This window comes from Gadus chalcogrammus, chromosome 18 (genome assembly GCF_026213295.1).
Source record: "Gadus chalcogrammus isolate NIFS_2021 chromosome 18, NIFS_Gcha_1.0, whole genome shotgun sequence".
Classification (NCBI taxonomy): Eukaryota; Metazoa; Chordata; class Actinopteri; order Gadiformes; family Gadidae; genus Gadus; species Gadus chalcogrammus.
This window is the reverse complement of record NC_079429.1, coordinates 4,989,780-5,012,279: the sequence shown is the minus strand read 5'-3', so window position 1 is coordinate 5,012,279 and position 22,500 is coordinate 4,989,780. Positions and strand designations below refer to the sequence as shown.

Here is a 22,500-nt window from a genome sequence, read left to right as displayed (position 1 = left end):
GAGGAGGAGGAGGAGGAGGAGGAGGAGGAGGAGGAGGAGGAGGAGGAGGAGGTCAGGGGAGGAGGTGGGAGGAGCGAGGAGAGGGGGAGACGTGGAGGAGGTGGGAGGAGCGAGGAAGAGGAGGAGGTCAGGGGAGGAGGTGGGCGAGAGGAGGAGAGGGTGGGGAGTGTCTGGAGGTCATCGACGGCGGTGGCGTCCCGTCTCCTCGCCCCCCCCAGCCCCCCCCGCGACATTGAGCTGGTCATCACCGAGGAGCCGCCCCACACAGGGGAGGCGGAGGGGGAGGAGAGGGAGGAGAGGGAGAAGGCCGTCTGGCTCTCTGCCCCGGAGGAGGTCCACGAGGAAGGTAAAAGCCCCGATCGACCGAGCCAGGGGGGGGGGAGGATGAGGGAGAGAGAGGGTTCAATAAGCGATCCATCTGGCTTTTCTCTTTCCATCTCAAGGCAGCCTGGTGTCGGAATTCCTGGCGGCGTTGACGTCGGACCGGAGATCAGTGATCGGAGCGCTTATGGAAGAGGAGGAGGAAGAGGAGGAGGAAGAGGAGGAGGAGGAGGAGGAGGACCTGGTCTTCAGTCTGGAGCTGGAGCGGGGGGAGCGGGGGCTTGGCCTGGCTCTGGTCGACGCGCGGGTGAGTTGAAGGAGAACCGACTCGCGGTGGAGGAGAGTGGCTCGGAAACCCTGGCTCCAGCTCCGTCCGGATCGGGTTTGGTTCGACCGCAGAGCGTCAGAGCCACTCTCAGACACAGAGAGCGTTCCTCAGCCAGGCCAGGCGGGTTCTCGTGTGTGTCCCTGAGGAACCTTCATGTGGTGGGAAGCGTCCACGTGTGAGAGAGGGGTGAAGGGGACCGCCTCCCAGTGGTCATTATGAATCACATCGTCAGATAAACGATTTGTTTTGGCACTGACTCGTTATCTCAGCTGTTTGAGAGCAGTTGAGAAGCTGCTGCAATCAGAAATCAGTTTCATCGTTAACACGCCAGTTGTTCTCAATAAAACTCATTGTCCGTTACACAAGAAGTTGAGGAAACGGTTGATCGTTTCGTTTGTCCGTTACTTACATCCCGGAGTTCACCTTTCCAACGTTCCTCCTCCATCAGTCAGACTAGACCTTGAGAACGCCACCATCTGCTGGTCAGATACTGAACAGCACCTGAGGCTCTTAAAGGGCTACGGTTAGGGGGATTCAAGTTTACGTATTTACCACTCCAAGAAGGAGCTCCTTTGTTTGGTGTGGACCACAAACTAATTTCCCTTAAGCTCCTTGGATTGCGTGGCGGCAAAGCCCTGCTCAGCTGAGAAACAGTTTCGCTGTATCGTGGCCAGAAGCCTGTGTCGGTAAAGATGCCATTTAAAGATCACATCTGAATATATTTCAAACCCATAAAAAGTTACGGTCAGAAAGTGGTTAATAGTGATGGCCCTATAAAACACGTACAGAACAAGTGGAGGTTTAAAGCAGTTTAAATTGAATTGTATGTTTAATCTTCAGCACACACAAACACATGTCCTCCCCCCTTACGCCCCCACACCCCTTTAACGCACTCATTGTATGTTGTATGTCCTTGTACTTTAAAACAGCACTTGTGTAGCGTCTTATCCTAGCTATCTCTGTTGAATACGGGGAATGGGTGAACCTAGTGATTGCAAGTGATTGCCACTTGGTTCTATGAACATCCTTACTGCAACGGCAGCGATATGTTGTTGTTTCTCTTTCTTCTGACAAATGCACTTATTGTAAGTCGCTTTTGATAAAAGCATCTGCTAAGCGCCCTAAATATAAAATGTAAATGTAACATTTAAATGCCCACACGCACACACAAATGTCCTCCTCTCTCCAGTCCTCTGAAGGTGACTATCAGGCACACGTGTTGATCCTTAACCCGTCCTCCTCCCTGTTTGACCTTTGACCCCTGCTGGTCCAGGACCCCTCTCTGAGGACAACGGGGATCTTCATCCGGGCCGTGATCCCGGACTCCCCCGCCGGCCGCTGTGAGAAGCTGGTCCCGGGGGACCGTATCCTGGCCGTGAACGGGACCAGTCTGCTGGGGCTGGACCTGGACCTGTGAGGACCTACCTTTACCTTTCGGTTCACGTTTACCTTTAGGGCATTTAGCAGACGCTTTCATCCAGAGAGACTTACATAAGTGCATGCAGTCACCTCCAGCTAATCAAGCACAACATTAGGAAGACTAAAACCAAGGACTCAACTAGGAAGGAAAGACCATTCACAAAGAGTTTGCTAAAAACTAAACTTGATTGTGAATTACATTTAACATTTACACTTACAATGAGTACATTTGTCAGAAGAAGAGAAACCACAATATATCTCTGTTGGTACAGTAAGGATGTTCATAGAACCGAGTGCCAAGCTCTTACAATCTCTAGGTTAACCCATTCCCCGTATGCAACAAAGATAGCTAGGATAAGATGCTACACAATGCTAAGTACTATTTTTAAGTGCACATCCATGTGGCTAGCTCTTTCATATGCCGAGTGTTGTTAATTAGTTCAGGTCGTTTGTACTCTAACTCTTTAACTGTTAGTTGGTTTTGATCGTTTGCTTGCTCTTTTATGGGCTCATTGTTTGTTATTATCGGTGGGTGTAGTGGGACCATTTCAGGAGGACAGTTAGATATACTGCAAGAGGTATAGCTGTACAAGCAAAAACACTTTGAACAACCTCTGAGTGACGACCTTTAAAGTGTTAATGTTTTTGGAAAAACTTATCTTGAGAAGGAAAAATAAGTGACAGACAAGTCTGGGGGATTTTCAAGTGGAGCCAGGCAGAGAGATGGCCAGGACAGCTCTGAGTCGGAGCCTCATGCATCATTCAAACAAGCAATAAGATACCGGCGTTCAGAATCAACAGTCGAGTCCATCATATCCTTACCATATGCTTTTCCCCCTCTCTCTCTCTTTCTCTCTCTCTCTCTCTCTCTCTCTCTCAGTGGTAAGGAGCTGATCCAGGCTTCAGGCAACAGACCTAGATTACTGGTGGCCCGCTCTGATTGGACGTCTAGGGGTCTGCACTCAAAATGCTGAATGGCTTCATCGCACTGGGGTGTTTTTTTTTACACCTCCAAAAAATCGCAGACACCATGAATCGAAACACTAACTTAAAAAAGTTACACCTCAACAAACTCCAGACGCAGTGAAGATAAATAAGGTATTAGGGATTGGTGTTTAGCCATGAAGATTGAATTGCACTATTTTCGTTTGCTTGTGTTTTAAGATGATGTGGAGAATGAGGAAGGCCCTCACAGCCGCCAGTGTTCATTAGACAGTTGTAACAATGTCAGTTTCACACCGCACCGAGGTGGCGATAACTGCGCTCCTCATGATAACAGACACAGGGTGGTGGGGGTCAGACTCGGACAGGTGAGGCTGCTTCAACCAGCCAGCCTCCACACCTGAGTGTTTCAGTGCCGTTCCGTTCTACTTCTGCTTGATCTAGAGGCCATCGGGTGTCATTTTTCTGTTGAATGCTGTTTTCAAAACTAAACAAACACATACAAAGAGCTCGCCTTAAATATTTGTGAAGGATTCCTTCATTGTTAATTTTCTTTTGAATTACGAAACTTTCACCGCAGCCTTCCATTTCATTGATTGCTTATTTGAATCCCTGTATCATAGTCCTCCATCAGCCGCCACTCTAAACCGCTTCTATGTTTAAAGCTAAACAGAGTTCCACCTCGACCCCCTCTCCGCCCTAACCACTAACACCCCCATGTGACCGAGCCAGGAGAGTACTCCTGTTTCGGGTTCACACAGCAAATTGCTTTAGAAATGACAAAGGAAAACACCATTTTAAATCCCCTTAAAGTAAAAGTAAATGGCTGGCAATGAAAATCTCCATAAGGTATTAACTCCTGAAAATGCTGGCCCATCTTCATCGGGTGTTTTTATCCTGACCAAGATACGCTCCTCTCAAATGTGTTTGTGTTCATTTTTTAAATGACTGAAGTATGGTTTGTCTTGTGTCTTTATATGAGTGGTTCTTGGTCACGTCAGTATTATTGTGCTCTGGAATGAAACACCAGAGATCAGTCAGTCCACCAGCCCTCCACCAAGGAGAGGGGACCCTGTCATCATGTCATTATTTACTTCCTCTTTCCATTGCTTTATTCAATTGATAATAAAAATGTCCTAAATTACACAATAGCTCGGCAATATTTGTATCAACATGATATTATATCAAACAATATATAACATTTCAAGAGTGTATAGACAATATCACACAATCCCCAATATTAAAATCCTCTCTTAAGCATTCATAACACCGTTCTACTTCTGGCTGTCCTCTCAGAAAGCCGTCCTTAAAATTCAAAGCTGTCTTCTCTGTGTTTGACAAATGCACTGTTTGGTAAGCAAAATGAATACACTGCCTGCACAGCCAGTGTGTTGCCAAAGATTCAAACCAAAGCCAGACAGTTCTGCATGTAACCCAAAGATAATACTAAACATCAATTTGTCCATTTTGATTCCACAAAAGGGATACTTGTAAGTAAAGTGTGATATACAGCAACATGGTAACACTAGGTAATTTGGTTGATTTTCAAACTTTGGTTCGCTCCGTCTCTTTTTCTAGAGGTGGGGTAGAGGGGGGGGGGGGGGGGGGGGGGGATTGTGGAGACGATCCATCCTCCATCCGCTCTGGTCAGAGGTGGTTTCTGTGGAGGATTTGATCCAACAGCCTCTGAAGTAGAAGGAGAGCTAGAGGAGTCAGACATCGTTCAGAAGTCATTCAGAAGAGCATCTCTCACACACACACACTAATAATGTCTATAATAAAATAATGTCTCAACACAGTAGAACAATTATTAGAGTATTAAAACACTAAAGGTTGGGTGACGGTAGAGATAACAGACGGGTGGTAAAACAAGATGTTCTGTAGTGGCACATAGATAAATGGTAGGATGAGGTTCATTTGCATGCAACGGCCATTTGCATTTTGAGTGCAATAGGCCTATAACTGAAGGAACAAGCTAGAGATGGAGTTTGCTTTAGAGCAACGATAACCTGTTTGATTTTTTTTGCCGCGACCAACGCATGGGGTCAAATGTCAGAGATCTCTGGTTGAACATGATATTTATGATTGAACAATTCAAGATTAAGTTCTCGCAATAATAAATAATAAGCTCAGCATAGTACCCTTGAGCTTGATTTCTGGCTCATGACCAGGCTAATTATTTGACAAACTCTTAATATCATTTTTTTTAAGCGTCATATAAACAGAAAACTAGGCTTACGTCATATAACATATGAGCTCGGTCCCATGTCGATAGTGGCTCATTTTATATTATTATTTGTTTTTAGAATTGCATACCCTGTGTCATAAGTTAATCGAGGAAAAGGTGCATTAATTGGTTCTATTCTGCACTCACCAAACCCTCACATCTCCTCCATAACAGCTTCCATGATTTGCTATTTCAACACCACAAGTCAGCCTATCACTAACTAACCATAATCAATAAATAGACTGATTGATTAAGGAAGGGATTTAAATCAGAGTCAAGCCGGGAACAAATGTATCTGCACCCATCAATCCAGCGACTGATTGACTCCTCGGAACCGATCGAGTGAAAGGGACCGGAGTCCGCTTCGCATTAAACCCACGCCTGGATTGATCGCTCCGTCCAATTATCCATCTTCCCGCTCACACTCCCCCGTCTCTCACGGCGGCGTCGCTCAACCCGGCGGGGATATTACCTTCTTGAAGAGCTCCACTCGCCGTCGGTTGGCCAGGCACGCCTCCCTCTTGGCGACCTCTTTCCTGCTCCTCTCCCCCGCAGACGGCCCGGAGGGGGGGCTGCTGACCGCAAAAACAAACCGCTCGTTACCGGACACGGATGGACAGAGGAAGTGTCCGCCAAAATACGGTTATTTATATGGAGAAGAGTTTCTATATGGAGAATGCTACCTAGGAGGTATTGTAAGCGATTAAGCTCTAATCTATATGAAATATAAATGTATTTTATACAGTAATCGAAGGCTGTATCTGAATGCCACTGAAATAGATTTTAGGTATGGGAGAAGGGCCGTAAAGGTTTGACCCCATGACTTTTCACAATATTGTCTATATTGACACTAGGATCTGCTACAGCAGGGGTCTCAAACTCGCGGCCCGGGGGCCAATTGAGGCTCGCGGCCCGGGGGCCAATTGAGGCTCGCGGCCCGGGGGCCAATTGAGGCCCGTGGGATGATATTTTGTGGCCCCCTACTTGACATCAAAGTTAAGTGTTAGTGCGGCCCGCGCGTTGTTGTCAGCGTTGTTGACACTAAAATGTCCCGGTTTCCACCAAGCACTATGAAAGGTCCCGTGTTGTCAGCGATTACATAGCCAACGTGTTCTATTTATAGCCCGATCATTAACTTAGATTGGGTCAGTTGTGCTCCCTTTTTTGTAGAATACTTGATGACCAAGACTCTAACTCCAGCGGCCCACAGGTAAGTTGATTTTGAGACCCCTGTGCTACAGCAAAGGAATAAATAGTGTGTGTGTCAGTATGTGTGCTGACTGAGTCGATTTGTTGGAGTTGTGTACACAGAGATAATTGGCTTCGTGGCTCAATGAGATTCAGTTCAGTTCACACTGAAAACAGTCACAGCAAGAGAGGGATACAGAATCATTCAGCGGATAAAATGTGTCTCCTGTCTGGAGGAACGAGGAGGACTGGGGGGGGGGGGGGGGGGGAGGAAGAGAGAGAGAGAGAGAGAGAGAGAGAGAGAGAGAGAGAGAGAGAGAGAGAGAGAGAGAGAGAGAGAGAGAGAGAGAGAGAGAGAGAGAGAGAGAGAGAGAGAGAGAGAGAGAGAGAATCGATCCTGGTTGACATTCTGTTCATATCGCTACGGGATTCGCCACATCGGAGACAGATTGAGGGGGGCGGCGTCGGGGGACGAGATACGGGGGACAGGAAGTGAGTTTTTGACATCCTGCCAGGGAGAGAGATGGAGGCGGACTCACTGCAGGCTCCTAGGCTCCTCCTCCCTCACTGTTACGGCTCCGTCTCTCCGTCTGGAGAGGTTATCTGGGAGGCACAAACACACACACACACACAGACAACCAAACACACACACACGCAGACGTACACGTACAGAGACACACACGCACACGTAGAAATATAGACAAACATGCACACACACACAGACATATAGACACACATGCACACACACGCGACACACATGCACACACACACACACACACACACACACACACACACACACACACACACACACACACACACACACACACACACACACACACACACACACACACACACACACACACACACACACACACGTTATGCTGAGCTGAGGGCCTGACTCACCGGGTTCCCCGGGCTCTGAGTGAAACTGACAGCTCACCGCTCTTATCAAACGGAGTGTGCAGGTGTGAACGTTCAGCGACCTGGGAAACTCAACCTCTCCACCAGCAGGCTCCGGGCCAATCAGCTATCGCTTTCAGTGTTAGTTTATTTATTAGCCTACTATTTGCATTTTCTGTCCTATTTAAAGGACACTTTTAGCAGTTAAATCCCAGCCCTTTCAGTTGTTCTAGATGTGATTAAGGTCTGTGGAAATAAATACAAATGGAGTCCAACAGGGAATTCAGATACTTGGTGTTTGGAAGCAGGTGAAGAGGGAAGAGGCGGTCAATGTTTCTCAGGGATACCTACAGGTCAGCTGCAGACATCAGGAATCAAACCCAGAGCCTTTTGCCTCGGATGGAACAGCCTCACCACACATTACCCTTGTCTGACCGACATTATCGTCTGTTGTGCTTGTTTCCGATGGTTTTGTATGAAGGTATCTATAAAGCTATACATCTAAGGTTTCTGGTGCTTCTAGGACTCATTTGGACGGTTTGATTCCGTCTGTTTTCTTTAACGTAATGATTTAGCTCTAACGATCGGTAATAAACTCGGTTTGCCCTGATATCACATAAATGTGACTGCAGACTGTACTTGTGTTCCATGCTGTTTCAGCGTCAGCCCCTAGAGGGCAGGAATTAGCTGTGGTATCTCTCAAGGAAACAGCAGCAGCCACAGTGAGCACCTATTATGGAACAAAATTATAACATTTTAAAATGACAAAATTATAAAAATGATATGTTAAACAGCAATATGCATATGATGTAGTCCTCTTGGCCCCCATCTTCCTCATCGTTATCTTCCTCATCAACGTCCTCGGGGTCACAGCGATAAAAGCATCTCTTCACAGGGATTTGACTGAAAACGACTCAGCCGTGAAATCCCCTTTTACCATCTATTACCGTCTTTAACGACTTTGGATAAATTATTACAATAGGGCAGGGGGACAGAGTGCATCGGGTGCTTTACAGATCAACACACGTTGTGCAGTGGGCTGCAGGGAGGAAGTCTTGCCCGGGGCGTAACCGGACGTACAACCGCCACTGGTGGGCAGTGTGTCCAGGGGGCACCTTGTAGCTGTCTGGCCTCACCAGAGGGGCCTAGTTAGCCCTTGCCTCTGTGGACTGGAGGAGATGAACCAGAGATTGGCTTACTGGTGGCTAAATGTACAAACACCTACGGGAACCATGGTAACCAGCTCCACACCAGCAAGGCACTATCAATGAGTGATCCAACGCCTTTCAAGGCGCTGGAACTACGGTTATGAATCTATTATTTGAGTATAATCTGTTGGATAACAAGCAACCTTTTAGAGTTAAGACCGCTCCCGCCTTAATCCTGACCAACCAGGGCATCTCCTCTCATCCATCCATCCATCCTATCACAGGGTGACGCAACGCTTCCCAACGAAGGGGACGTTCTCCGGGGGGGTTTCCTCTGCAGACCCTGCCCCCCGCAGCTCCCGCCTGCAGCATCCCCCCCAGCCACCCCCTCCCAGTCTCCCCCTCATGATTGAACAAAGTGCTGAGCGTCCCGGCCGCCCTGCCAGTGTTATCGTCAGCGCCCCGCCCCGCCCCCCCCCCGTCGAGTGTCCCGCCTTGCGTCCCACCAGCAACCCCCCCCGTGCCAAGCGGCGTCTTATCTCCCCCCTCCCTCTGTCCCCCCTTTGTCTCTCTCCCCCGTCTTCTCCTCCGTGATGTCTTGTGTCCGCCTTTGAGTTTGCTTGCATGTTTGTTTGTGTGTCGACGATTGGTGCCCCTGTGTGTGTGTTTCTCTTTGTTCGTCTGCGTGTGCCCGTGTGTGTGTGTCTGTGCACGTTTGTGTGTGTTCGTATGTGCCTGCATGCGTGTGTGTGCTGGGCCGTGCCTGTGTGAGCGTGCGTGTGTGTACGCGTACGTGTGTGTACGTGTGTGCGTGTGTGTGTGTCTACAGGGGGAGACAGAAAAGACACAGGTCTTTAAATGCGTGGCACGTCGCCATGGCAGCTGGTGGCGGGAACGAGTTGTGTCCGTGTTCCCGTCGCCAGCTCTTGTTGTCGTGCCAACAAGGTGTGTGGTAACGGGACAGCGGGGAGGACACGCCTCGTTCCCGTCACCACGCAGTTAAAAGACACACACACACACACACACACACACACACACACACACACACACACACACACACACACACACACACACACACACACACACACACACACACACACACACACACACACACACACACACACACACGGAGAGGCCGGTAGCGTACCGCTCAGTGAGGCGTCCAGGGGGGGCGGCCGGCTCCTGGTCGGCCCCGATGGGCCCCCCCCCCGCGGGGCCCCCGCTGGGGGGCGGGCCGCCGGCCTCCTCCGCCTCTCCTGCGTCCGGCGCCGCAGGGTCTCGACCCGGTCCTGGGAGCGGGCGATGAACCCGGGCCGCGAGCGCTCCAGGGCCTCCTGTGAACACAACCAGAGAACCGGGAGCACTGGGAGCACGGGGAGTACTGGGAACACGGGGAGTACTGGGAACACGGGGAGTACTGGGAACACGGGGAGTACTGGGAGCACTGGGACCACTGGGACCACTGGGGACGCTCGACCAACTGGGACCAATGGGAACACAGGGAGTACTGGGAGCACTGGGAACACTGGACCCACTGGGAACACTGGGAGTACTGGGAGCACTGGGACCACTGGGACCACTGGACCCACTGGGAGCACTGGGAGTACTGGGAGCACTGGGACCACTGGACCCACTGGGACCACTGGGACCACTGGGGCCGCCGCGGCACAATAACACAAAGCTTTTATCAGTTTATTTATTCATTAATTTATTAATATCAACCTCTGGCTCTTTTAATATGCAATTTCAATTATGTGCAATATTGCTCACTTTTTATTGACTTATTTGATGATTTTACTGTTTGTCCATTTTTTCTTTTTGTCAATTGTTCTATCTAGTCTATCTAGTCTATTGACTGACTTCATGAGCTACTGGATTCCTTAATTTCCCCAAGGGGATGAATGAAGTACCTATCCATCTATCTATCTATCCCTCAATCTATCCCTCCATCTATCTATATATCCATCGATCAATAGCGTTTCTGCTGAAGGATCGGACTCTTCAATCCTACAGACTTTCAGACGGTACCTTCAGTGAGGGGCTCTGGTCGGGCTGCTGGGGATCAGGGGACGGGCGTCCAACCAGCTTCTGACCGGGGTTTGATTTCTCCACTTTCCCAACGACTCCGTCTGCAAAGACAGCGAAACCACAAAGGTCATGTTGTTTTTCCTAGCTGTCGGGTGTGCGATCCATACCAAGCTCCGTGTGCGAAGCAACATAATTCATTTAGCGAGGGACTCGAATATCAATACGACATCGATCGATTACTGCGTTGGCTCTTTAAACAAACCTGTCACATTTCAATAGAGAGAGAGAGAGAGAGAGAGAGAGAGAGAGAGAGAGAGAGAGAGAGAGAGAGAGAGAGAGAGAGAGAGAGAGAGAGAGAGAGAGAGAGAGAGAGAGAGAGAGAGAGAGAAAGAGAGAAAGAGAGAGAGAGGAAAGCATGAGAGGGAAAAGCATTTGGTAAGAATATGATGGAGAGAGAGAGAGAGTTCCTCTCTTTATACACAAACAATATTTCCAACAAGGGAAAAGCAAAACAATTACGCCCGTGGGTGGGCCGAGAAGTCATTCCAACCTTCATTTCCTTGGAGGGAAGAGGAGGCGGCTGCATCCTTCGCCGGGCGGCCATCTTCAGGGTTCTTCAGCTGTCTCTGGAGTTTAATATTGGCGATGATTGCCGCCGCGTTGAGGGCCAGGATGTCCTGGGCGGACCGCGTCGAGCCGGCGCCTGAAAGGGAGCAGAGTGCCGCTCTGAGTGCCTTACAGTTCCCACAAACGAGATGCTAGGTTGGTTCTGCTTGACGCCATTGGTCTTAAAACGGTCGTTTCGGCCCCACATTACTTTTTCACTGTCTTTCCTGACAACGTTTCCAGAGCATGTTCTCCTCGAAGTTGAGGATTTCTTTACGGCTGCGTTTTTTTTAATCACGGGGCATTCCTCATAAGTTTCCTTCATTCCAAAGCGCAGCCCCAGGCCCTGTTTAATTCCTGACCTTGGGACGGTGGAGACCAAGGAGTAATAGATTTTCCTTAATGGGCCACCTTGTCTGTGGGAAGACGTTCTTAAACGTTAAATTGAAATGATGCGGCCCCAGGCTTTGGGTAATTAATAGATGATACTCTTGATGAATGTGATTAAATACTAATTATGAATTTCACAGCAGGCTGGGTAATAAGGGTGCAGGGGAAAGAATAACCTGTTCCATGTCGACTCCTTCATGGAGTCGATTCGCCTTCCGGACTTTCTGACAGAGCCAGCTACAGAAGATGCTTTTAGAACAGACAGAACGATTTTATGTAATTATAGAAAAAGAGAGCCTGCCCACACACAGACAAGTAAATCTCTCTCTCTCTCTCTCTCTCTCTCTCTCTCTCTCTCTCTCTCTCTCTCTCTCTCTCTCTCTCTCTCTCTCTCTCTCTCTCTCTCTCTCTCTCTCTCTCTCTCTCTCTCTCTGACACACACTCCTCCCTCCCAATCGACACACACACTCTCTCTCGAACACATTCACACAGGTAAATCATAATCCCTCCCGGCATACATACGCAATCACTCACACACAGAAACACACAATCTCCCGGCACACGCACACAGAAACCCACACAATGCTTCAGTGTGCGCAGCAACCCAGGTCCCCTGAGAAGACTCTGTATGCAGAACGATGCGTGGGAAACACAAGAGAAGGTGGAAATGAGGAAGAGAGAGAGAATGATGAGCGAACAAGAAAGAGAGGGCGGGATACAGAGAGAGAGAGGGCGAGATATCAGAGAGAGAGAGAGAGAGAGAGAGAGAGAGAGAGGAGAGAGAGGAGAGAGAGAGAGAGGAGAGAGGAAGCCCCCCCTCTCAGTGCTAATGTTGTGACAGATACGCACCGTGCGTTTCAATGACGCCACTCACTGGACGCCAGCCATGCTCACACACACCCACGCACAACACACACGCACACCAACACACAAAGGAGGACCGAAAGGGAGGAAACAGCCCACACACAACAATTTTAAAAAGGTATACTGAGGCATATTTAGACATCTTTCTCCGCCAACAGAAGTCCTGGAGATACAGTCTGCCATATTGTGTGTAGCAGAGTGTGTGTAGCAGAGTGTGTGTAGCAGAGTGTGCGTAGCAGAGTGTGTACCAGAGTGTGTACCAGAGTGTGTGTCAAAGCTACCTGGGGGTTTGAGGAGTGTCAGCGATGCCCTGCGCGACACGACGTGAACCGTACCCTCTTTCCCGTCTCCATTTGGCTCCGGGACCCCCGTCGGAGCTGGGAAGACCCCCACCTCCACCACCCCCACCCCCACCTCCTCCACCCCCGCTGGGCTGGGGGGGGATGCTCCTGGCCTGCTGTGGTAGGACGTTCCCCCAGCTCAGCATCCTGGTCAGGCAAGGCTTGGTCGCCACGGCAACATGTGCAGCCTCAGTGTGTCCAAACACGTTGCCGTAGCAACTCACCGGTCGGGGCCGTGACCCGGCCGTCGCCCCCCCGGCGGCCCGGGCCCCGGGCGGGGGGGGGCAGCGCGGGGCGGGGCTCCCCCCCCCCACTCAGCACCAGGCTGAGCGTGGACCGGTGCAGGGCGCGGTCCCCCCCGCCCCTCCCCAGGGTCGCCCCCCTGCGGTGCCACCGGGCCCCACCGGTCTTCTGGGGGCCCTCGCTGGAAGGGCCCCCTCTGTGGGGGTCCTACGTAGCGCTCTTGGGGCCCCTGAGGCCCCTGGTGTCCCTGGGGCCCCTGGCGCCACACGCTGTCCTCCGTGTAGACCCCCTCCGTGTAGCTGTGTCGGTAGTGGGGGCGGCCGGTTTGCCGGGGGTGACGGCCGCGCTGTAGCTCTCCCGGCGCTCCGTCACCTTGATGACCGTGGCTTTCCTCCGGTGGAACCGCCGCGTCGCCCTGGCGACCGTCGCCAGGGGCGACGCGGTCGGGGGACGGCCTCCGAGCCAGCGCGGTGGCGGCGGACGGGACGGAGGCTGGAGGTCATCCTCTGCTCCGTCACCTTGACGACGGTGCCTTCCTCCGCAGGGTTACGGAGTCGGGGGCCCCGGGGGGCCGCTGTCCCGGGTGGGAGGGGGGGGCGGCCCTGTGGACGTTGTTGTCGTTGTCAGGGGGCAGACTGGTCGTCCTGGTGACCTTCTTGGAGCAGATGGTGATGGAGGAGAAGCTGACCTTGTCGTGCGGGACCAGGGTCCGTGGTGGTGGTCGTCGTGGCAACGGAGGCGGTCTCCCGCGGCGACGGTCGTGAGACGCCGTCCCTCCTCGCGGTGGACCCGGCCGGCTGGGCGCTGCCGGTCCTGTAGAGAGGAGGGTGCAGCCCCCACCCCTCCGACGATGGCGGTGGGGGGGTCCGGACCTCGGCGCCGGGGGGTCTGGGCGAGACCTTACTGAAGCCCCAGCCCCTCCTCAGGCTCTGCCAGGTGAGGGGCCGCGCTCTTTGGTGGCAACACTGATCTTATTGGACACCTAGGGAGGTCAGAGAGGGGAGGAGAGGAGAGGAGGTCAGAGAGGAGGTCAGAGAGGAGAGGAGAGAGGAGAGGGAGAGGAGAGGAGAGAGGTCAGAGAGGAGGTCAGAGAGGAGAGGAGGTCAGAGAGGGAGGTGAGAGGAGACGAGGAGAGGAGAGGAGAAGGAGAGGACAGGTCAGAAGAGGAGGTCAGAGAGGAATGTCAGAGAGGTAGAGGAGAGAGAGGGATAGGAGAAGGATAGGAGAAGGAGAGGAGACAGGATAGTGAGAGAGGAGAGGAGGTCAGAGAGAGGGAGGGGTGTCAGGTCGAAAAGGAGGTCTGCTGTTATGGACTGGAAACGGCTGCTGTTGTAGCTCCAGAGTCATGAGGAACCACACACACACACACACAACACACACACACACACACACACACACGACACAACACAGCACACACACAACACACACACCACACACAACACACACACACACACAACACACACACACACACTTAGATGCGTCTGAAAAGCACACACATATGCAATGCACACACACACACAAGAGGGCATGTTCGTGCACACACACACACACACACACACACACACACACACACACACACACACACACACACACACACAGTTTGTATAACAAACAACAGGCCGCTCTGTCTCCGTGGTGCAGCGGAGGACGTGTCGCAGCCTGACCCACATTCGACACGACTACGGAGTGACACGACGTGACGCCGCTCCAGCGCAGCGCCGCGACAATAGCTCCGCTGTCCGCTCCCTCTCCAGGGCCCGGCCGCTTGGTCCTTAGTCAGAGGAATGAAGACAGCCCTGGAGCAGAAGACCCAGAGCGCTGAGCAGGAAACCCAGAGTGCTGAGCAGAGTCCCTACGCTGCAGTAACACACAGCCCTGCACGACCGGGGGCGACCGTATCAACCCTCAGAATGACAATACGCAGAGTGTCTAGCACCAAACAACACACACACACGCACCAACACACACACCGACGCACACACACGCACCAACACACACACGCACCAACACACACACCGACGCACACACATGCACCAACACACACACCGACGCACACACATGCACCAACACACAAACACATACAAACATACCAACACACACACAAACTGGATTAACACACAAACACATACAAACACACCAACACACACACACACACACGCACAAACGCACAAACCGACACACACACATGCACCAACACACAAACACATGCAAACACACCAACACACACAAACGCACAAACCGACACACACACAAACACACCAACACATACACACGCACAAAAGCACGCGCACGCACAAACCGACACACACACATGCACCAACACACAAACACACCAACACACACACACTTACACACTAACACACAGCACACACACACACCAACACACGCACATCAACAAACAACACAGACACACACCAACAGAGCGCCAAGGAGCCCGGAGTCAGTCAAGAGACGGGTAAACAATGCCAGGGTGTATCAGTGGGCAAGGTTCCTGCCCGCTGTCCCACTCACGCTGGAATCTGAAGACTGTTATTCTCTTTGGCGTTTTAACATTGCTTCACCAAGAGGACTTTGACGGTCCTGGACAGGTCTTGGCCGTGTCCATGTGTTCAAAACTTGAAGTGGTCACGTTCTAAAGTGGATTTGTAGTTTTAAGCTCTGACAGGAGATCCTGTATGCTTGTCTCAGACTGGAGGGAACCGGATTGGTGCTTCGTAATGTTTTAGTGTTTTCAGTGTCGGTCGGGCTGTGTCCATGTGTAATGTACTGTGGTAATGTAAACGCCAAAGACGCTTGCTCGTAAATGGTGCAATATACAACATCTTACTTACTTAATATTTATTGTATAGAGAACCTGGATCTCTATCACCAGGATGTTTTGTTCGAATGATCTGCTAGGTCAGATGATTACTTCTATATTTTGAGTTATTATCTTAGATTTCAGAGATGTACTGCAGAATGTATGAACTGTTTTATCTTCGAGTAATATACTACCATGAATGTACTGCAGAATGTATGACCTGTTGTTCTTAGAGTTACTAACTACCATTAATTTACTGCAGAATGTATGATCTGTTCTTCTTAGAGTTACTAACTACCATGAATGAATACTGCACATTGCTTGATCTCTGATTAGCCCTTGACTGACTGACTAACTGTTCAGTGTCGTTTATTTGAGGAATGAGATTGGGGAGATATGTATGAGTCTATAATAATCTCTTTGATCATTACAATAACAAAATCCATTAAAAAAGTAATTTCGAACAGATTGTCAAGTCAGGAAGAACAGTTGACAGTACATCTTCGTGAAAAGACTATCTTCATATTTCTAATGGCATAAATATTAATAGACTCAATATGGGCTTATAGTTTGTTTTCATATTTCGTTCGAATTCCTCTTCGAACCCCCTCCCCATGGCTTGGATATTTTTAAAAACGAGTTGTGAACTTTGTGAATCCCTTTTTGTTTCTGGCTCCAGCTGACAGCCTCTCTGCAGTCGGAGCTCCTCGTAGCCCGAAAACACCCATCATGTGACGGACTCTGCCTGTGTTCTGAGTCCGGGCTGAGGCAACATGCTGACAGATCAGCCCCACTACAAACACTGGGCAGCTCTGAACCACAGAGCCCCAGGAAATAGGGCTCATCTGACAGACGAGCCTCTCTGTCTCTTCCTAAAACCAGACTTCAGGAGAAATCTTATCTATGGTTCATTTTTGGGTTGAACTTCTTTTCAAAAACTGTTCAAACAAATGTTATGTTTATGTTTTCGAACATTTAATAATTATCTTATATTTTCGGTAAATGCTTGGATAATAAAAAGGTTTTCTCATAGAGTTTAGGGCTAGTGATCTGTGAATACCTTTATGCGAATGCGTTTCATTCAATATATTTGGATGCACTGAAAATATTAACTTTTGAATCGAGATACTCTCATAGAGGTTAGCGGGGGTGATACTGATATTTCTGTGGACCAATTCCTTTTTTAATGCATTTCATTAAATGTATGATATTACTTTTAAATGTGTTCATGCCCAGAGTTTCCACTTTTGATCACGTTACTCTCACTGCGTTTATAAGATCTGGCAATGTTGTTGTTACACCATCCCCTGGGTAGTGTAAAGTTGTACACCACCCAGTGTGGTGGGCGGTGTCACAGGCCGTGGCCCTACTCCACCAAGCCCTCCATCCTGTTTACAGTCAGTCAGTCAGTCAGTCAGTCAGTCAGTCAGTCAGTCAGTCAGTCAGTCAGTCAGTCAGTCAGTCAGTCAGTCAGTCAGTCAGTCAGTCAGTCAGTCAGTCAGTCAGTCAGTCAGTCAGTCAGTCAGTCAGACAGACAGACAGACAGACAGACAGACAGACAACAGACAGACAGACAGACAGACAGACAGACAGACAGACAGACAGACAGACAGACAGACAGACAGACAGACAGACAGACAGACAGACAGACAGACAGACAGACAGACAGACAGACAGACAGACAGACAGACAGACAGACAGACAGACAGACAGACAGACAGACAGACAGACAGACAGACAGACAGACAGACAGACAGACAGACAGACAGACAGACAGACAGACAGACAGACACAGACAGACAGACAGACGACAACAGACAGACAGACAGACAGACAGACAGACAGACAGACAGACAGACAGACAGACAGACAGACAGACAGACAGACAGACAGACAGACAGACAGACAGACAGACAGACAGACAGAGAGAGAGAGAGAGAGAGAGACACAGACAGACGACAGACAGACAGACAGACAGACAGACAGACAGACAGACAGACAGACAGACAGACAGACAGACAGACAGACAGACAGACAGACAGACAGACAGACAGACAGACAGACAGACAGACAGACAGACAGACAGACAGACAGACAGACAGACAGACAGACAGAGACAGACAGACAGACAGACAGACAGACAGACAGACAGACAGACAGACACAGACAGACAGACAGACAGACAGACAGACAGACAGACAGACAGACAGACAGACAGACAGACAGACAGACAGACAGACAGACAGACAGACAGACAGACAGACAGACAGACAGACAGACAGACAGACAGACAGACAGACAGACAGACAGACAGACAGACAGACAGACAGACAGACAGACAGACAGACAGACAGACAGACAGACAGACAGACAGACAGACAGACAGACAGACAGACAGACAGACAGACAGACAGACAGACAGACAGACAGACAGACAGACAGACAGACAGACAGACAGACAGACAGACAGACAGACAGACAGACAGACAGACAGACAGACAGACAGACAGACAGACAGACAGACAGACAGACAGACAGACAGACAGACAGACAGACAGACAGACAGACAGACAGACAGACAGACAGACAGACAGACAGACAGACAGACAGACAGACAGACAGACAGACAGACAGACAGACAGTACAGTACAGTACAGTACAGTGGTGAGGTGAGTGGAGGATCCGTGTGTTACCTGTTGGAGCGGGGGGGTGGCGACGGTAGACGTGCTCCACTCAGACGTGCTCCACTCCGTCCTCAGGTGAGCACCTGGTCTCAGGTGAGCACCTGGTCCCCGCCCGCGGACCGTAGGGCCCCGCCTCCCTCTGCTCCACCTCTCCCTCTGTGTGTCAAGGCACAACAAACACATTCACTGTCAAACTCTGGACACACACACACACACACCACACACACACACACACACACCCACACCACACACACACACACACACACACACACACACACACACACACACACACACACCTCCCTGTGGACCGTGTCGTTTGTTGACATTGTCCACAAGCCGTGTTGGGACGGCAGAGCGCCCGGTACAGATACTCTCGTCCCCCGAGCTCCGAACGACTCAGAGGCCGGCCTTTTCCCCAAGCCTCTGTTACCATGGTGACCGGCTCCTGCCACGGGGTAAGCGTTCGATGTCATGAGAACGCTGATGAGGTGTTTTGCTGTTGACTTGAGGCCGGAGGTGTTGCCGTAGTTTTGGTGTCCGGACCGCAACAGGATTCCTGGAATCGAGGTGGCCACCGCCGACTAAAGACAAACCATATCCGAACCTCTGCCCCAGCCCCCCCCCCCATCGACCCCTGATCCCCCTGTCCTAACAGAAGACGTAGTTATGTCGCCATGAGACGAACAGCTGTGCCACTCGCAGCCTGTCAAGGTTTTGTGTTTTTTGGTTGTGGGGGCATCCCTCTTCCTCCTGTCTGGCCTTGCCCAGGACTGTCTGCTCCTGTATCAACCAGCCCCCTCCGTCTCCTCTAATCCATCCTTCATTGTGACCCTCCTCGACGAGCAGACCGGATGCCTCTTCTGGCCGAGTACCGTCGGTTCACTGTCCATTACTCCCCCGCTGCCCCTCTGCTCGGCCCGCTGGCCGGTCGCCGCCGCCGCTCAGCCAGCACTGAGCTCACGTCGAGACGAAGGCCTGACCCATGGGCTCTGGATTAAGCGAGCCGCTCACTCACCGGCTGCACTGGCTCTGCATACAAACACACAACCGCACACACAACCGCGCACACTCCTTGAACCAAGCGGGCTGGATGCTGAGTTTAAATAAGGGAACGCAGCCTCGGGATTCTCCTCACTGCTGAATCAGGTTATCAGGATTCCAATGCCTCACTTGTTATTCATCAACCCCTACCGTTCAATTTACTTCTTTTTTTGTGGTTATACCCAAAGCTTGACTTATGTTGAATAGGTTTTTATTGCTTAAGTTATTTTCCTATTATTTGTCCCAAATTGGCATCTATTGCCATTTTGTTGAACCCTAGAAGGAGTGACCAATCACTGTTCAGTTTTTACCTACAATTGAAAGATGTCAGAGTCTGGGATGTGAAGCCCTTTGAGACTGCAGTTAAACAGCAAATCAAGGAGGCCTACATAAAGAAGTTACTTTAACACTATAGCATTTCCTCTTTAGCTCCCCTTTTTGATATGCACTCTTGTTTTGCTACCGTCAGATCTACACTTTCTCCTGCAAATCGTAAAGTATTTTTAGTTAATCATGTGTATCTTACACACACCCATCTGACATCACGTCAATAATGCATGATGTGAAGTACCATATCACCCTCTTATCATCATCATCATCATCATCATGTCCCCTCTCAGTGAGGTGATGATGGCCTGTGGAAGATTGTCTGGATTCAGCCAGACCCCGGGCTCTTGAGCCTACATAAAGAGCCCTTCAGAGGGACACTTGGACCCGCGTCTCTGGCCGTCTGGCTGAGCGGCAGCGCGGTGGCAGCATGCTATCATTCACTGTGAAGTGCGTCCAAAACATGAATATTTATAATGCGTGTTTGATTGACTAGCAAGTGATTTATTATTAATCGACTGGGGGGAAAGGATTGCTGGAAATTCATAATCATAAGCTCATTTGAAACTTGTTTACTTTTCACGTATTGGTCGAAACACCATCGCAATATTTTGTTTTCCTTTTCTTCATTTGCTCCCAGTTCTGCTTCTCCCTCCTCTCCTTTCTGAATATGTGGAGAACTAATGTCCAAACGAGTCAAACGATAAACGACGATCGCGTCCCCGCAATAAAACCAACACCGTCATCATGACCGCCCCGAGTCCTTTGCTGCTAGCTGTGTAGATTCAGAACCTGCTCGGAGTGCAGAGTGCTAAAGGTTCAACCCGTGGTTTATTCAGAGACATGAGGTGAACAGAGGTCTGGGGACGGTTCACCAAGCATCTCTCCGACCGACCAGGTACATCTTCAGTCGGTACTGGTGTGTGGCCGGAATGGGAAAGAAGCCACGCTCACAGGGTCTGACTTATCTCCGACCCATAAACCCCTATATGGTGTTGTGTTGACCAGTATGTCTAGAAGCGGAAACTAGTCAAAACCTGGTGCTAGCACTACGAATGTGTGGTCCAATGAGATACTAATGTAAGCTTTAATGTCGAGTGGTCGAAAAAGGCGTAGAATAAATAAATTAAAATAATAAGAAGAGGGCATTGGGGTTCAAACGCAGAACCTTTCAGCTGCTAGGTGTCAATCCCCCTGGCCGCTAGATTACCCAGCACATTAGCCTCCATGCCCTCGTATTTTAAATACATTTTCTAGAGTCGGTTCTGGCCACCCTCTAAATTCCAGCCGTCTGCTGTATCGACCGACCGCAATCAGACAGTCATTGATGTGCGCCCAGCTAAGCTTTCCCGGCTTAGCCTAAGCCTAAGCTTAAGGCTAACTCAGGCTAAGCCCCCAGTATGGCAGCCATTAAGACACACACTGTGTTAAAGAACAAAAATCACTTTGCCTACAACAACAACAACAAAGCGATCTCAGTCGCCACATGACACTGACACACATCGGATGGGACATACATACAATCCTCTTTCATGGAGCGAATAAATCATTATTGTATTTGCATCAGGTGTTATTGGTTGAAACATTTCAGCATCACAGTGTGCCTCTTAAGAGACGTTTGTGAAAAGAGAATCTGGTTTTGAGCATTAACTGTGATGGGACCGTTCTCCCTCCCAAAGCCTAGGTAAACTAGAGATAAGCCTGGCCTGGCTGACGTCTTGGTGTGTTTCGGGGGATTAATAATACTTTGATTAACTCCCTGTCCTGTGGGTCACTCTGGTCACTCCGAGTGTTCAGGATGCAGCTCAGAACTCACCGTGGTGTTTGAAACCGTTGGAAGGAGACGCCTGGAGAATCGGGGTAATTGGTTGTTTCATTTTCATCTGGGAGAAAACCAACATTTTCAGGAAAGGAAACAAAAACGATTGTAGCAGGTTATTTTATTCACTGAAAACCGATGCCCTAACCGCATTTTTAATAAAACCTAAAAGTTAGCCTAGAATGTATTTCAGCTCAGTACAAGTTCCATTTTTGCGCAAAGAAAAATCCATGATATTGAAATTCTGAATTGTTCCTATGACACACACACACACACACACACACACACACACACACACACACACACACACACACACACACACACACACACACACACACAATAAACTAGAGAGTACACCAGTTTAAAGAAGCCAGTGAAGTACAACTGTGTACGGCGCGGTGAAAATCCACAATATTCCCCATAAATCCATCAATTTCCCACTCCTTTTATTAGTGCTTTGGGTATAATCTCCCTCTGAATGTTCCACTCAGGGCGCAGCGAGGGCTCGATCATCGCTGGCGCAGCTCAAAACGGGTCGTAAACCTTTTGGGGGAATGCTCTTTCCCGCAGAGTAAGCGCTTTTCAGAGGACGCCGGGGCGAGCCGCCGCCTCCCGGGTACGGAGTACCATACTAATGGCCCTCTACCGTCAGGCTCTCCCAGGTAAGGAGCCCCATACTAATGGCTCTCTGTACCGTTGGGTCTCTGGTGCGTCTGTCAGCCTCTCCTCCAGTCCTCCAGTCCTCTAGTCGCAGGTGATCAGTCAAAATGTCTGGTGCGTACAATGAGGAAAGTCTGTCGCACTAGCATTTAACCTAATTTATCTCTCTAGTAGTATTAGTGGGAGAGGACCGAGGACAGTTCCTACGTTTTGGGCGCTTCGTA

General features: G+C 50.0%; 2 protein-coding genes and 1 long non-coding RNA gene across 3 annotated transcripts in view; 1 reads left to right on the top strand and 2 right to left on the bottom strand.

Annotated features, from left to right (window-relative positions):
- Nucleotides 1-4,263, top strand: part of LOC130371755 (ras-associating and dilute domain-containing protein-like) — a 26,117-nt gene extending 21,854 nt beyond the window's left edge. Inside the window, exons 16-19 of the mRNA XM_056577617.1 lie at nt 219-346; nt 444-628; nt 1,923-2,062; nt 2,949-4,263. Coding sequence (XP_056433592.1) covers nt 219-346; nt 444-628; nt 1,923-2,062; nt 2,949-3,042 — 547 coding nt within the window. The 3' untranslated portion in view covers nt 3,043-4,263. The remainder of the gene's footprint in view (nt 1-218; nt 347-443; nt 629-1,922; nt 2,063-2,948) is intronic.
- Nucleotides 4,264-4,618: 355 nt separating this feature from the next.
- On the bottom strand, nt 4,619-12,848 carry LOC130371754 ((E2-independent) E3 ubiquitin-conjugating enzyme FATS-like). Its single transcript, XM_056577616.1, has 8 exons — nt 12,785-12,848; nt 12,643-12,738; nt 11,052-11,204; nt 10,502-10,602; nt 9,621-9,807; nt 6,965-7,028; nt 5,710-5,812; nt 4,619-4,696 (listed from the first exon to the last, which is right to left on the bottom strand). Exons 1-8 carry the CDS (start codon nt 12,846-12,848, stop codon nt 4,658-4,660), a joined length of 807 nt encoding a protein of 268 aa, XP_056433591.1. The 3' UTR covers nt 4,619-4,657.
- A 5,663-nt stretch (nt 12,849-18,511) lies between these two features.
- On the bottom strand, nt 18,512-22,462 carry LOC130370837 (uncharacterized). The gene is made up of 3 exons (XR_008893111.1): nt 22,311-22,462; nt 21,614-21,680; nt 18,512-18,585 (listed from the first exon to the last, which is right to left on the bottom strand). It is a non-coding gene; the product is annotated as an uncharacterized LOC130370837 (long non-coding RNA).
- Between the last annotated feature and the right edge of the window lie 38 nt (nt 22,463-22,500).